Here is a 16,901-nt window from a genome sequence, read left to right as displayed (position 1 = left end):
TCCTTCCTTCCTTCCTTCCTTCCTTCCTTCCTTCCTTCCTTCCTTCCTTCCACTATTCTATTGAGATATAATTTTCATGCTGTAAATCTAGGTGACTATTTATTCTTCCCATTGTAAGAAAACACAAAGCATAATCCCCAAATGCAGAGTTGACCACCACTATTAACACTTTGGTATATTCCATTCTTTTTCCTATGCAAATTTATTTCCTTTTGTTTTCTTTGAAATCAAAGAAGGAATCATACTGTACACAGCGATTTCTATTTTGCTCTTTCTTCTTAGCGTAATGAGGTTACCTAAGTTTGTGTATTTTCGTTTGAAACTCATTTAGTCATATGAATTAAATCTTTATTGTAAATTCTTCTTGAGAGAAATTCTCCATCTGTGGTTGAAAACGCAAGTGCCTGCAAAAACCAGACAGGTAATGTAAGGAGCACAGGTGTCATTCAGTGAACAGCAATGGGGGCCATGGCTGACTTACAAGGATAGCCTCCGCCTCAGCCCCAGCTGATTGATTGTCCAGGAGTGATGGTCTGAGACTTCAGGGCCTCTGATTTTTTTTTTTAGAAAAGAGATATCTGGAATCTAGATTGTATTGCATGAAATGTCTTGACTTTTCTAATGTTTCAGCCCCAAATTAAAAAAAAATAAGTTCAAGCCAAACAAAGCCTGTCTGCCAGCCATTTCTGCCTTAGACGGTGAATGTGAAGAGCTTCATAAGTAGTAGCTCACTTAATTATCCCAGCAGTCCTGCTCCTTTAACAGTTATTGGGAACCAACACTGAATGAAGGAGGCAAAATCTCTGATTTCTTGGAACTTACATTCTAGGAAGGAAACAAGTAATATGGTTGAAGAATATATAGTAGATCATACAACGATAAGTTCTTTGGAGAAAAACTAAGCAGGAAGTAGGGGGAGAGTTGCAGCTTTAAATACCATGGCCAGGGGTGGCCTTACTGTATAATGACATTTGAGAAGAGACCTGAAGGAGGAAAGAGCTATGTAGGGATCTGGGGAGAGAGGGGAGAGCAGATACAAAAGCCTGAGACAAGAACATGCTTGACGTATTCAAGAACTACAAAGCCATTGTGGCTGGAATGGTCTGAGCAAGGAATGAGTAGAAGGAGATGCAGTTAGAGCAATAGCAGGGGCCCCCATCGTGTAGAGTCTAAGAAAGAAGACGTATAATCCAATTTTATAGATGGGAAAACTGAAGCTTAAAGAATTTTGCCCATGCCCCATAACTAGGAAGTAACAGAGGCATCTTGAACCCAAGACCGTCTTAATTCCAAATCTCATGTTCTTAGCTACTACGTGTGCCACACTAGAATGAAGCAATGTGGATTGTGTAACATTCCTACCCTTCTAGCAAGTTCCATGCTACCTGCATCCAAATCATGTCCTACCTGTTCTTTGTGCTCCTGCCTCAATCGCAGAGAATTACAGTGAAAGAATCCTAGAATCTTAGACCCAAATACAACGCTGAGGATTACTGAGACAAGAAGTTTGCACTTTTCTTTTTTATAATTCTGAATGCTCATGCTTTTTTTTTTTAAGATTCTTTGATGTCTTCCTGGTGCTTATACTTTTGTTTTCTTAATTTTTCAAGTGGGTTATATACGTGGAGGTGACAAAATGCAAAAGCTCAAAAGGGTGTGCAATCTTACGTACTTTAAAGTAGATTTAACTTCATCTAATCCACCCTGATCATTTAGACATGAGGCATGACAGAAGAGGAAACTGAGACAGAAAGAGCTGGTGTCTGATTAAAGGCCACCCATCAATGAGGAAACCAGGTACCTTGTCCAAACCCCAGTGAGTAAGATCAGACTTTGTTTTTTAGAATACTGGTGCCTGAAAGAAATTGGGTGGGTTCATCCTTTGATGCCACTGGGATATTTTTCATCTTTTTTCCTTTCTTTTTGTACGCCTGCCAGGCCCACTGAAAGATAAGGATCAGGGTCCAGAAAGCCTAACCATTGTGTCATTTCCCAGGACGCAGAGCCACTATCATTTGGTTCACATTTTTATTAAAATAAGATGAGTGATTCACTCACATTACAGGCAAAGGATCTTTTAACAGGAAAACCATACTTTCAAAAACAAAGTCGATGGCTTTAAGGAACAGTAACTGCTAATGTCAATTTCCTTTCCCATCCCATTTCCAGTCCCAAAAAAAGTCAACCACTCTTCTGTCTCTAGCCGCCTCTTTCTCTTACCCACACATATACATATAATTATAGATAGGGTACATTATATATGCCCACAAAAGACAGAAAGCAGCAGGAAAGACAAAGGTGGATTCATCTGAAAAGATGTATGTGTTTATCTATATCCACCCTTCTTTCTGGTTCTTGCTGTTTTTGTTTCTTAAGTCTATTTTTTTAGTTGATGGGTAGCCATAAATCCGTCATCATTGGTGGAAGTTAGTAGATTCTGACAAGAGAACAGGCTGTGGTCTTTATAAATACGCCTACGTGCTGGCAACCGTCTTCCTCTACTCACACAATCATCGAGAACCGGGGACTTAGATTGTTTTCTTATTTTTAGTCTGTCTCGGTTCAGATCACTCCTAGTGAGTAACTCTGTTAGCCACTGCTTCTTTTTATGTTTATTTAGAAGAAAAGGAAAACGCATTTTAAGCAAATCAAATGCATAATCTGTTCCACTTCCTATTTATTCTATGGCTACTTTGGACAGTGGAAAGCCCAGAGAAATACTTCTGTTGGTTTTTGTTTTCTGTGGCTTGCTTTCTCAGACAGGCCATCAGTTTTGCTGATCGCTTTTTTGAAATTCCATCCCAGGGGCACCTGGCTGGCTCAGTCAGCAGAGCATGTGACTCTGGATCTCAGGGTTGTGAGTTCACGCCCCAAGTTGGGCATAGAGATTACCTAAAAAAAATTTTTTTTAGTAAATAACAAATAATAATAAAATCCCATCCCAACTGTCAGCCTGATTTTAAATTGGAAAGGAAAAAGGTAGTTGGAAGTAATTTTTGTGTGTACATTAAATATACTTTGCTAATCTATGTTTAGTCCTATTCAAATTGCAGATACGGGCCTATAATGGCTTAAAGTGTTTATTATTTTTGTTGTTCCTTCTCTGTTTTCTTATAGAGATTAACAGCAGTCTCCTAAATTAGAAAGGGTCTGTCAGTTTGTTTTAGGGGCAGCAAGGAAGCGGGGAGCCAGGTAGACCACATCTGACCCTGGAGCCAGTCTAGGAGAAGGAGGATAGGAAGAGATGAGCTAGCTGGCAGCAGTTTTAAATATTAACGGTAATAATAACAATAACAGCAGTTGCAGCTAACATTTACTGCACTCTCATTATGGAATCCACTATGCCAGGTGTTTTTCATCCCTGGAAGAAATAAAAGCGGGCTGAAGTCCCAGGAACCATATAGCAAGAAAGCAAGGACATCATAAGGAACTGGCCTGTGTAGTGGAGAGAGGCCCTGACCTGAAAAGAGAAGGCTTGATTAGATTGTGGCTCTACCATTTACTTGGTACTTTTTGTCCCTTACTGAGGTTCATTTTCCTGGTTCATAAAAATGGGAATAATACTGTTTTCCTCTCCCTGCCTGTCAAGGTTCTTATGGGGATCAAAAGTGATCATGCGTATGAAAATGGTTTGCATGATTATACAGTCTGTCTATAAATATGACTCATCAGTACTTTCACTAGTGAGATGATAGAGGATTGGCAGGGTAGTGACTCTCAAGGAAAGTGGTGTGCACCTGCCTTGGGGCAGGAAGTCTGTTCTTCTCTCATCAATAAGAACAAAGGCAAGATAAAATAATCATGAGATAAGGAATAAGATTGTTTTAGCCACCCACTGGCTTGAGCTTGAACTTGGATGAATTGTGCCTTTTGTTATGCAGGTGCCATCCCACCTGTGTGCCTCAAAAGCCGTGGTAACAAGAGCGGGTACTGTTTATTGAATACTTACCCTGGGCCGTATACTAGCACTTTAAATTTACCATCTCTTTTATTTTTTTAATTTTTGTTTATTTATTTGCATACGGTTGACACACAATGTGACCTTAGTTTCAGAGTTTCAGGAGTACGGCGTAGTGACTCAACGTCTGTATACGTTATATTCTGTTCAGTAGCTACCAATCGCTCTCTTTTTTAAGTCATCTATTCCAGGGGTGCCTGGGTGGTGCAGCCGGTTAAGCGTCCAACTTCAGCTCAGGTCATGATCTTGCAGTCTGTGGGTTTGAGCCCCACGTCGGGCTCTGTGCTGACAGCTCAGAGCCTGGAGCCTGCTTCGGATTCTGTGTCTCCCTCTCTCTGCTCCTCCCCTGCTCGCACTCTGTCTCTCTCTTTCTCAAAAATAAACATTAAAAAAAATTTTTTTTAATCATCTGTTTTAATCCTCTCAAAGATTCTCCTGATTAGGAACAGTATTGTTCATACTGTTAGTATCATTAGTATTAGTATTAATATTCACTCTCATTTCTAAGTGGCTTGCTCAGTGTCAACACAGCTAGTTAGCCAAAGAGCCAGGACTTGGACCCTGGTTGGCCGATCCAGGAGGCTGCACTAGGTAAGCAGGCGTAAGACCCGCTTAGGGGTTAGAGCCAGGGCTTTTCAAGCCATCTCAGTAGAGCCCTAGAATTTTAAAGCAACGCCTCGAGCCTTCTCTCCCAGCCACTTCATTCCTCACACCTCTAGACTAGGTGAGGGCTACTGAGGAGAAAGTCGAGTAAGAAAGGCTTTGCTTTTATCTGTTATACATTGAGGTTCCTTATAAGATTTCCCTTGAAAAAAAAGTATATCTGTTTAAAAATTTTTTTCAACCTTCACGTACCACATCTTTCTCATTTAAAGGTGACAAAACGGAGGCCCAGAAGAGTTGTGCCCAGAATAATGTGGTTAGTTCTTTGCAGAACTCAGGCTGAGTTCTCTTGTCTATATTATAACCTGCCTCTGTGGGAGAACAGACCTTTCCTTCCTCCAGAACAACATGAAAACCCTCTTCTGGTTATAAAAACCCATGTGAGGAAGTGTAAAATACGCCTCTTTTTCAAAGATTGAGTGACGTTTTCCAGATATACCACCACTGAGAGGGCAGGATGTTTCCTCTCACCTCCAGTTACCATGAGGGGGGCCTGAAGTTCTGTCTCCACCTTAGCTCTTATGCCTGTTTAACCATTTCTGTCCAGTTAAGAGCAGGTTTGGGTCACAGGAGTTTGAGACAGCACTTGCTTCTTCCTGGATAAGAATTACACCTTGGCTCTAAAGTCTCTGTGTCAAAGAGCACTTCCTATCACCCTGTTTCCAAACCAAAAGCATAAAGTAGCAACATCTGAGGGTGCCCGGGTGGCTCAGTCAGTTGAGTAGCCGACTTCAGCTCAGGTCATGATCTCATGGTCTGTGAGTTGGAGCTCCACATCAGAATCTGTGCTGACAGCTCAGAGCCTGGAGCCCGCTTCAGATTCTGTGTCTCCCTCTCTCTCTGCCCCTCCCCCACTTGCGCTCGCGCTCTCTCTCTCTCTCTCTCTCAAAAATAAATAAACATTTAAAAAAAGTAGCAACACCTCGTAGAGCTGGACATTGGTCTCTGAATTAAAATGTGAATGGGTGGGGGGCGCCTGGGTGGCGCAGTCGGTTAAGCATCCGACTTCAGCCAGGTCACGATCTCGCGGTCCGTGAGTTCGAGCCCCGCGTCAGGCTCTGGGCTGATGGCTCGGAGCCTGGAGCCTGTTTCCGATTCTGTGTCTCCCTCTCTCTCTGCCCCTCCCCCGTTCATGCTCTGTCTCTCTCTGTCCCAAAAATAAATAAAAAACGTTGAAAAAAAAAAAATTAAAAAAAAAATGTGAATGGGTGGGGGCGTGTGGATGGCTCAGTCAGGTCAGTTAAGCGTCCGACTCTTGAAAAGCATCTGACTCTTGATTTCGCTCAGGTCATGATCTCACGGTTCAAGAGATCTAGCCCCTTGTCAGGCTCTGCACTGGCAGCATGGAGCCTGCTTGGGATTCTCTCCCTCCTCTCTTTCTGTCCCTTCCCCCACTCACTCTCTCTCTCCCTCAAAATAAATAAATACACATTGTTTTTTACATGTGAATGGATGCAGATACTAAGCTTGAAATAACTTGATAAGCTGCTGGGCCCTCTAAGAACTTATGGTGCCAAGATCCTTCTCCACATTTTGGTGTCCAAAGCTGCCTCCCAAAGCTCAATTTATTGAGCTTCCTCAATAAATTGTCAGGAGACTGTGCTCGTGCCAGAATAGCTGGCCCCGTTGCTACTGGACAGAGGCTTTCTTGTCTTCTGGCGCTGGTGCCTCCTTCCACAATGCCATAGGGTTGCCCGTCCTGGGCATTGCAACCTGCTGTGGTTCGTGTCATCAAAGCTGTCTAAGACAGTGTCCTCCCCCAGAACCAAGCTTCGCCTTGGTCCTTGAACTCCCAACAGCCCCATCATGATGGACAGAAAAGATGCTCTAACACGGTATGTGGGATTCTTGTCATGTCAGACCGGGCCTCTGGTTCGGTGCCACTGTGGGAGCTAGGGACGGCCGTGGGTAGCCTAAATACCGGGCCAGATTGCTATGATGTGCCATACACGATCCCTGCAGATTTTCAGACGCTGATTAGAAATGCTCATATTTCTTTAAATCTTTGGTTAATATAAACAATTCCGGGGGGGTTCTTTTGTTCATTCTAAAAATTGCCATGCAATTGTTACCGTGTCTGATTTAATACTTTGCCTAGAATGCATATACTGGTCAAACAGAAATAATCATTTGATGTTGGGCTCAGTCATAATGAAGGAAAGAAAGAGAGGGAGTCTGGCTTTCAGCCCTGGTTTAAATACACTGAACAGGCTCTGGGGAATAATGAGCTCGCAAAGGATGGTGTTAATAATGGCCCAACTACTTTACCCCACAGGTGTCAGTGGAAGCCAGTGCTTCTCATTCCTTTTGTGAAATCATTTCCTTTTCGGTGAACTAATTATGATTTCCCTCCATTTATAATATAAAACAACAGTGCTCTCAAAAGGGATAAAATTTAGGAACACAGCCTGCTCTCCTTCTGGGGTTTGCTTGACAGGAACATAGCTCTAGGATGTCAGCAATCTTCCTGTGACTTGTGGGACTACATGCTACGTGGGGAGTGAAGCTGTCAGATGTCTTGCCTCCTTCCTCTTCTCTCCTCCCTGCTCTCCTTCCCTCCCATCCCCCTTCTTGCAGAGTAGTATTTACTCAGCTGCAGACTGGTACCAAAGCCTCAGTGCGCTGGGGGTTAGGAAGGGGTGGTGTGGTCATGCCCCAAACTATCCATGTCCTTCCGAGCATCTCTTGGCAGAGCAGGCTGGCTGAGGGTGTCATTTAGAATGAGCATCCACAAGCCCTGCAGAACAGAACATAAAAACAATTGCAACTGAAAATTGGAGAGTCCACTCATGGGCTGTGGTGTTCTCTGGCCTCTGTGGCCTCCTATGGAGATTATGCAGCCAACCAACTAGAGGTTGTCCAGTCCACTGGGATTCCCCAACGCTTGGTAACATTTCATTATCTCTAGCTCTGGTCCTAGCACTAGCTCACCCAGCCATCAACATTTGTAGGCAGTCACAGAAACAAATCCAGACTAAAGCCCATTTCATCCCCCATCCTTTTGGTGCTAAAAATGCTTGATTTGGGCTTTCTCCGAGTGAGGGACAAAGATATGGCGCTAGTTGCTTCTGTCTGGCACTCCTCCACTGGTCTCCTTTATTTTCTTTTTTAATGTTTATTTTTGAGAGAGAGAGAGAGAGAGAGAGAGCACAAGCAGGGGAGGGGCAGAGAGAGAGAGGGAGACACAGAATCCAAAGCACACTCCAAGCTCTGAGCTGTCAGCACAGAGCCCAACATGGGTCTGGAACCCACACACTGAGATCATGACCTGAGCCGAAGTCAGGACACTTAACCGACCGAGTCACCCAGGCGCCCTCCACTGGTCTCCTTGAATGACACCACTCTGACCCTGGAAAAGGCACCATTTCCCAGGAAGAGCAAAGGCATCTGAGTCTACAACCACACCACCGCAGTTCTTCCTGAGCAAATGTGTGGGCACACAGGGTGGTCTTGGAGGAGGATGTAGAGATGACTAAGCTGCCCCGAGCTTCCGAAACAGGAGCTTCCGAAACAGGAATTTCCACAGCAAGAAGGCAGACCAGATGTAGAAAACACAAGAGGAGACCTTCATCCTTCTTTTCCAAGAAAGAAGGAGGTGAGAACAAGTTAGTCCTTGATTATTGGGCATCAGCAATTTCTGATTAGACTAATTTTCTTATTCAAAATAACCTCACCTGTCACCCTCTGGGATTAGAGATAACCAACCAAAGACTATTCTAAACCAGGGGCTGGTTATCTTGAAAAATACAGTATTCCTGCAAGAGTTGTAACAGTGGTCAAGTGAATTATTATGAAGTAGACCTTAGGTTTCCTCTGGTTTTCATGGTAAAATTGGTGATATAATCCTATGAAAACAAATATCCAAGCTGACTGGATTTAACATTGATAAGAAGGTGCTAGGAGTCAACAAGCACGTGGAGTGTAGTCCCCCTGCCAGGACGTATTGTGTTCACTGAGAGTTGTGGTACCTGTGAACAGGACGTTTTCCATTTTCAGCACTTTACAGCTCCAACATCTCCTCGTGGCCCCTTAAATTTGTATATATGCCTCCTGTGCCTGGGGAGTCCCCATCTCGGTAGTTCACCCAGTGACCAGAAATCTGTCCGTCTGAATTTTCCTCTGGGTCTCTATGTAATGCATGTTTTTATTCATTCATTCCTTCAATAAATATTTACTGCTGTGTGCCAGGCATTGTGCTAAGGGCTTTAAGTCTAAAGATTCCTTAATTTCAGGACTTCAAGTTTTAATCAGTTAATAATTATAAAATAATCCTACCACTTACTGGGTACTTCGATAATTTCTCAGAAAAGTACCTTATATTTAAATTGCCTCATTTGGTTTTTACAACAATCGCACTAGGTAGGTACTGTGGTCATTCACATTTCTAAGAAGAGGAAACCAAGGTTCAGAGAAGTTGTGCAACTTGTCCAGATCACACTAGAGGTTAAGTAGTGGAGCCAGGCTTTGAAGCAAGGTCGTCTGATTACTAAGTCTGGGCTCTCCACTAATACAACTGCCCTGCCCACTTTAATGTGGCCCACCTGCAGGGTATCTGTATGTTTAACTTCAATAGAAAGCCTGTCAGTCACCTGGTGTGAACAATCCTACCATCAGAAGTCAAGTCCTCTATAAACCAGCCGGATCTCACCTGCTGGTGAGAACTAGAAGGACCTTTGGAGCTAGACATCCTTTGGGCTTACGTCCGAATCACCGTTCTCCCTCCTCTAAGTTGTTCTGTTTCCTTGAGAAGGTAATCAACCTTTAAAGAAACCCTAGTTTTTTTATTTCTAAAATAATAATAGCAAATAGTAACAGAGCACTTTTGATGAGCCATTGTTCTAAGCCCTTTACATTAACTCACAACAACTGTATGATGGTGCTACTGTCATTATCCTCATGTTACAGATGGGGAAACTGAGGCACAGAGAGCTTAATGGTCAAGTAATTTGAAATCAGTGGCAAAGCTGGGATTTTGACCCAGGCAGGATAACTCTGAAGTCTATGCTATGAGCCACGGTGCTACGCTGTGTTGCCTCTGGAGAGAAGAGAACCAAGGATGTAAACGCCTCTGGTCCAGAGCCGGGCACACGGTCAGTGGGACTATTACAATGCTGAGAATAAGAATGTTTAACAGCTCTGACCACCCACAAAAAGAGAAGCACCAATTTGTGGAGAATGTTTTAATGTTGATCTTATACCAGACCCTTCTTGTGCCTTCGCCTTTAATCTTTCAGGACCTGCTGGCTGATGCTTTCCTAGTTGGGGGTGTGGGGTTCCTTTAGAGAAGGCGTCTGTCTGTCCGTACACACCACTTACCTTCCCTGCACCTGCCAGGGCAAAGAGCGGCTGGCAGGTGGGCGGGGATGAGAAATGGCAGCGAGGCCAGGAGCACAGGTGCACCCATCCCCCGCCCGCCCGTGGCCTGTGGCCCAGCACAGGCTGTGCTGCTGGAGCCGGCAAGTCTTTCCTGTTGACAGTAATTAGACCTTTCAGACTAAATTTCTTACATGAGAAAAATCCCAAATCACTTGAATTGTCTCCTTGATCCAGTTCACCTGGAGCTATTTAGTTCCCGCAGTTTGTTTGGAGGGAAAAACAAGCTCCTAAGCCTTCACACATTACGGTTGATAAGATCAAGGTGCTGAAAGTGTTAGGTGGGTAAACGCTAGAGCCAGACTGCCTGTGTCTGAATTCCAGGTCTACCTCTTACGCGTGCGTGATCTGAGTTTTTGTGTCTGTGAAATGGGGGTAACCATAGTGAAGATTAAATGAGACGACATAGGACAAGCCCTTGCAAGAACAGTGCCTGGCCCATAGTAAGTGCTCAATAAATGTCGGCTGTTAATATTATCATTAAGCCCACCCAGCCTTCAGACCCCCATCTTTCCCTCCCAGCCTCAGGTTTTATTCTGGGAAGCCATGTTCCCTTCCTGTCCCCCCAGGCTCTGGACCCTTCTTTTATCACTTACCAAATGACAGTCAACCCTTAAACAACATGGGTTTGAACTGCACAGATCCCTTTGTACATGTTTGGTTTTTTCCAGTACAATCCTATACATGTATTTTCTCTTCTTTATGTTTTTCTTAATATCATTTTCTTTTCCCTAGCTTACTTTATTATAAGAATATAACATATAAATACATATAACACACAAAATATAAGTTAATTGTGTTATCAGTACAGCTTCTAGTCAACAGTGGGCTATTAGAAGTTAAGTTGTTGAGGAGTCAAAAGTTATACATGGATTTTTGACTGTGCAGGGGGTTGGTGCCCCTAACCCCACATTGTTCAAGGGTCAACTCTACTTCACCTCTCTAAGCCTCCTTGTCCTTGGCTGTGAAGTGGGACTGGGAATAATGGAGTCTACTTCATAAGGTTGTTGCGAAGGTGAAGTGAGCTAATTCAAGGCTCAGTGACTATTTAGTCTCGTTACTGTTGTTCCTGAGGCACAAAGCGTTGCCTGAAAAGGCCTTTGAGATCTTGGAGAGCTCTTAGAGGGCCCAAAGTAGGCATTTAGGGTTAGCTAGTGCCTGAGTTTAAGTCTCGGGAGCTAAGAAGACTGCTGGCTTCTTCATCGCTGTAACACTGTGCCTGGAACTGAAGAGGCCCATAGTAATACGAAATGAAGGAATACTGCAAAGAGTATTTAAAAACATGTTTGGCTCAGGCAACCTGACAGAGAATTTCAAGGCAGACCACTCCTAGGTGTTTAAGCACTTAAACTCAGCAGGAAACACCTTCCTCTTCTCGCCTGTCTTTGCCCCCAGCATTTAAAAACAAAACTAAAATATCCCCCGCTGTTTGGTGTTACTATGTTGTAGACATTCTGCTAAGTACTTTATAGACATCCTCTCTTTTAATCTTGACTTCAACCCTGAAAGGTAAGTGTCATCATTCCCATTTTATAGATGAGAAACTGAGATTTAGAGAGATTGAGCAATTTGCCCACGGTTGCGTAACTGGTAAATTGCAGAGCTAAGGGTTGAACCCTAGCCTGAGAGACAGGAAGGGGCCAGCTCCTATTTGCTCCTCAGTGTTCTGATTTTGGAACAAGCGTGACCACTTGCCATTCTCCCAAATACCCACTACTCAACTGAGGAGTATCTCCGAGCAGCAAATGCCTCTCTCTCAAAATATCCAGCCACTACATTAGTAGAAGTAGAACTGCTGTCTTCCACAATGAAGGTGGCAAAAGTTCTCTATCTGCCTAGATTTTCATTCATCTCTTTATCTTCCTCATTTTCCATTTGGGAAAGTCAAGTTCCAGAAGTGGTGAACAAGCTGTATTCTGTTATTCTGATGTATTTAGTATTTCCAAGAGCTGTTGTTGCATTAGAGAAATACAAAATGATTTTTGTAAATCATCCTTCTATCTTTGGAAGCAACTATTTGAAGTACATGAGTTAGAGTGTCATCAAGAACCTAAAGAGAGCTGAGGGTCTGGAAACCAGGAGGCTGAGATTGATACCCAACCTTGTCTTTCTTGACTCAGTGTGGGAGTTACACAGTCCTCTAGGCTTCCCGTATTCCTTCACTGATTTATCTTCCCAAGGATATCTTGTGGGTAACTTTGGGGGACAAATGTGAATTTCTGTGAAACACTTTGACCCCCTAAGAATGATCAGATACATCCACCAATTAGCCGAGGAAAGCAATGATGATTCAAAGATAGCATTTTCCTTTATAGATGTGTTTGTGCTTTGCTGACATTGCATTTTTTACAAATTGAAGGTTTGTGGCAATCCTGCATTGTGCAAGTCCATCGGCGCCATTTTTCCAATAGCATTTGCTCACTTTGTGTCTCTGTGTCATGTTTTGGTAATTCTCACAATATTTCAAACCTTTTCATTATTGTTGTGGTCATCTGTGATCAGTGATTACAACTTGCTGAAAGCTCAGATGATGGTTAGCATTTTTTAGCAATAAAGTATTTTTAAACTAAGGCATGTACTTTTTTTTAGATATAATGCTATTGCACACTTAATAGATTGCAGCTTAGTGTAACCGTTACTTTTACATGCACTGGAAAACCAAAAAATTCATTTGATTCACTTTGTTGGGATGTTTGCTTTATTGCGGTGTTCTGAACCAAACCCACAGTATCTCCAAGGTATGCGTGTATTTACTTCCTTCCAGAAGTCACTCCTCTTTACACAGGGAGTTCTGGAGTGAGAATAATGTGGGAATCCATTATATTCAATAGCTTTTCTCCCCTTTCTTCACCTTTCCTGCCCCTTACCTTAAAGCTGTAAGACCGTGAGTGGCTATTACACCATCCTTTGATGAGCAAAACCTCCTACCAGGCTGTGCCCGAGGTCAGGCGAATGAGGAGAGGAAAGTGCACACCCCACTGTGGCCAAGACGAAGGCCACAAAAGCCATCTTGATCCTTTGACCTACACTGGCACTGAGCCTGTTGCTTTGGTGACCCTGACTTTGGCAGTGTGGTTAGTTTAACTCTCTGCCCCCACCTTGAATTGAGCTTTGATGAAAAAGTAGTAGGAACCCAGGCCTGTCCCTGGAGATTTGGGGTTTTTATCTTGGAAAAGCATCAACCAAACTAGCAGGGCAGGAGATCTGGATTCCTGTGGCTTGGGCTAACTTGGGTCCAAAGAAACCAAGTGCCTATGATCATCATCTTCATTCCCCAAATGTGGCCATGCCCTCTGGATTCCCTTGTCTCACTCATTCTCCCAGTTAGGATGGCTTCCAGGTTGCCTGCTGTTGCTTTACCATTAGCTTGTTCTTCCATATTTGAAATGCTTTGGTATACAGAGTACTTGCGGATTGCCTGGCTGTTCTAAAATCTTTTGGCCTTGGTACATGTAATAACAAAACAACCTTTACACATCAGTGTATTTCCTCTCCCTTGGGAGCCGAGAGACCTCCCTGAGATTTGCATCTCTGGGTTTGCTGCTGGGCTACAGAGCCTCATCCTGGCTCATCTCTCCCAGGGCACTGCTTCTGTATATCAGGAATCATCTGGTTGCCTTGATTGTATATCTTGAACCTTTGTCTTGGTTTCCTGTAATAGAATGGCCAGATTTTTGTGCAGGCATCCAAAAGAAGCCAGGCTGTGCAATACTGGATGACAGAGTAATAAGGTCTGTGGGTCGCTGTGATGTATTCTTCTCCATATATTGAAAGACTGAGTTTGCCTTAGTAGTGCTTCCAGATATCTGTGGATGGTCTTTGGGCATGTTGTGGTGAATGCTACCATGCCAGAGAATTTCAGCAGATTTAACCAGCTTTGAAATGACTCGTTCTTGTAGATTGTCATACACAAGGAAATCCAGACTAAGAATGTGGATCAAGGTATCCCTCTTGTTCCCTTCTCACCCGACCATTTTTCAAACCAGGGAAGCTCCGTTAGCCAAAATGTTGTAGCTGGGTACCTTCCACCCGGGAAAAACTTTGTAGAAACATTGGTCTTAGAATCTCACTACCAGAGGTTAGTAGCTAGCACTAACTCACCTTTACAAGAGCAGCTCTCCCGAGGCTAGGTCTGAAACCCATGAAATGGCCAAACAAAGAGCAATGACTTCACACGCAGAGACCTAATGTGTTCCTCTCCATTTCAACTTCAGATTTGCTGACCATGAGAGAATATCACTGTTTGCTGCAACTGCTGTGCCCGGATTTCCCCCTGGAGCTCACTCAGAAAGCAGCCAGGTATGTGCCCTGGGCTCTAGAAGCTAACTCAGCCCTCTGCGGGCCAGGACTTCTTAGAGAAACCTGAAATGTATACAAACAAACAAGCAAACCATTAGGAAAAATACAAAACCATTAGGGAGAAACTGGCATTTGGAGAGGGGTCTGTTTGAGATTTGCCCCAAAACATAATGCTCACTTTCTGCCTTTCCCAAGGGAAGCCAAATGATCCTTTGTGGTTTCTGTGGGGGGCCTTAGGGTCTGCAGACAGAGCTGGGGGGTGGTGAGATGAAGACACACACACACACACACACACACACACACACACACACACACAAGTCTCTAGAGGATATTCTGAGAAACGAAGGGGCAAGAGTTGGCAGTGACCAGTGAATGAAGGCATAGATTGAGGTTGGAGACTGGAAAGGTATGGAGGTGATAAAGCCCAATTAAGAGAAGAATAAATGATATTATTTATGCTGAAAGAAGATTTTCAAGATTAGTCCAGAACCAGGAAGACTTGGCAGAAATAGTTTGAACCCCCTTATTTCTGCGTTTGATTTCATGGTCATTCCCATTTTAACCAAATGAGGTAGTTGGACTGTGCCTCAGTTACCTTTTACTTGACACGAAATTTGACCTAAGGTGGCAAATGGAAGAATTTCAAAAATTGTGTTGTCTGAAATTGCCAGAAAAGAGGATTTTTAGGAAAATACTCTGTATTATACTACACATGATAGATACATGTCATTGTACATCTGTCCCAAAAGTACACATGAAGGGTAATGTAAAGTATGAACTCTGGGTGATCATGTTGTGTCAGTGTAGCTTCATCAATTGTTTTTTTTTTTTTTTTTTTTCAACGTTTTTTAATTTATTTTTGGGACAGAGAGAGACATAGCATGAACGGGGGAGGGGCAGAGAGAGAGGGAGACACAGAATCGGAAACAGGCTCCAGGCTCCGAGCCATCAGCCCAGAGCCTGACGCGGGGCTCGAACTCACGGACCGTGAGATCGTGACCTGGCTGAAGTCGGACGCTTAACCGACTGCGCCACCCAGGCGCCCCTAGCTTCATCAATTGTAACAAATGTTCCACTCCAGTGCCGTGCAGGTGTTGATATGGAGGAAGCTATGCAAGAGTTGGGGGATGGGGGTATGTGGTAAATCTCTGCACCTCCCCCTCCATTTTGCTATGAACCTAAAACTGCTCTAAAAAGTAAAGTCTTGTTTTTCTTTTTTAACTTTTTAATGTTTATTTTTTAGAGAGACAGAGGGCGGGGCGGGGAGGGCAGAGAGAGAGGGAGACACAGAACCCAAAGCAGGTTCCAGGCTCTGAGCTGTCAGCACAGAGCCTGCCACGGGGCTCAAACTCATGAACCGTGAGATCATGACCTGAGCCAAAGTTGGACACCCAACTGACTGAGCCACCCAGGCACCCCAAAAGTAAAGTCTTTTTTTTGGTTAATGTTTATTTATTTTTGAGACAGAGAGAGACAGAGCGTGAACGAGGGAGGGTCAGAGAGAGAGGGAGACACAGAATCTGAAGCAGGCTCCAGGCTCCGAGCTGTCAGCACAGAGCCCGACGTGGGGCTTGAACTCACGGACTGTGAGATCATGACCTGAGCCGAAGTCGGCCGCTTAACCGACTGGGCCACCCAGGCGCCCCAAAAGTAAAGTCTTAATAATATTTTTTAATGTCCATCTTACCTCAAGCATAGTGTATGCATTTACCTTCATTATTTCATTTAAATTCATTTACCTTAATTACCTCACTTAATCCTTATAAAAACTGTTACCTTCCTATTTTACTCAAGAGGAAACTGATATGCCTCAATTTAAAAAAAAAAAAAAAAAAGAGGAAATTAAGGCTCAAAGAGGTCAAGTATGTGGCCTGAATTTACTGATAGCTTGTAAGTAGCAGAGGCATGACCTGAGTGTAAGCACTCAAGATTAGAAGTAACACCAAGTGGGGCGCCTGGGTGGCTCAGTTGGTTAAGCGTCCAACTTCAGCTCGGGTCATGATCTAACAGTCTGTGAGTTTGAGCTCCGCATCAGGCTCTGTGCTGATAGCTCAGAGCCTGGAGCCTGCTTCAGATTCTGTGTCTCCCGCTCTCTCTGCCCATCCCCTGCTCACGCTCTGTCTCTCTCTGTCTCAAAAAAAAAAAAAAAAAAAATTAAAAAAAAAAAGAAATAACACCAAGAATGAACTATTGTGACCTCGTCAAGATAAAAAGCTTCTGTACAGCGAAAGAAACAATCAGCAAAACTAAAAGGCAACAGTGGAATGGGAGAAGATATTTGCAAATGACATATCAGATGAGTTAGTATCCAAAATTTATAAAGAACTTATCAAACTCAACACCCAAAAAATAAATAATCCAGTGAATAAATGGGCAAAAGACATGAATAGACACTCTTCCAAAGAAGACATCCAGATGGCTGACAGACACATGAAAAGATGCTCAACATCACTCATCATCAGGGAAATACAAATCAAAACCACAGTGAGATACCACCTCAGACCTGTCAGAATGGCACACATTAACAAGTCAGGCAACAACAGGTGTTGGTGAGGATGCAGAGAAGAGGAACCCTTTTGCACTGCTGGTGGGAATGCAAACTGGTGCA

At 43.5% G+C, this 16,901-nt stretch overlaps 1 protein-coding gene across 2 annotated transcripts in view; it reads left to right on the top strand.

Annotated features, from left to right (window-relative positions):
- CSTPP1 (centriolar satellite-associated tubulin polyglutamylase complex regulator 1) overlaps positions 1-16,901 on the top strand; it is a 198,307-nt gene that overhangs the window by 159,872 nt on the left and 21,534 nt on the right. For both annotated transcript variants that reach the window (XM_049617522.1, XM_049617512.1), the window contains exon 4: positions 14,209-14,293. In XM_049617522.1, the coding sequence (XP_049473479.1) occupies positions 14,209-14,293 (85 nt within the window). The remainder of the gene's footprint in view (positions 1-14,208; positions 14,294-16,901) is intronic.

This window comes from Panthera uncia, chromosome D1 (genome assembly GCF_023721935.1).
Source record: "Panthera uncia isolate 11264 chromosome D1, Puncia_PCG_1.0, whole genome shotgun sequence".
Classification (NCBI taxonomy): Eukaryota; Metazoa; Chordata; class Mammalia; order Carnivora; family Felidae; genus Panthera; species Panthera uncia.
Note: the sequence above shows the minus strand (reverse complement) of the source record. Positions and strands in the feature narration are given on the sequence as shown.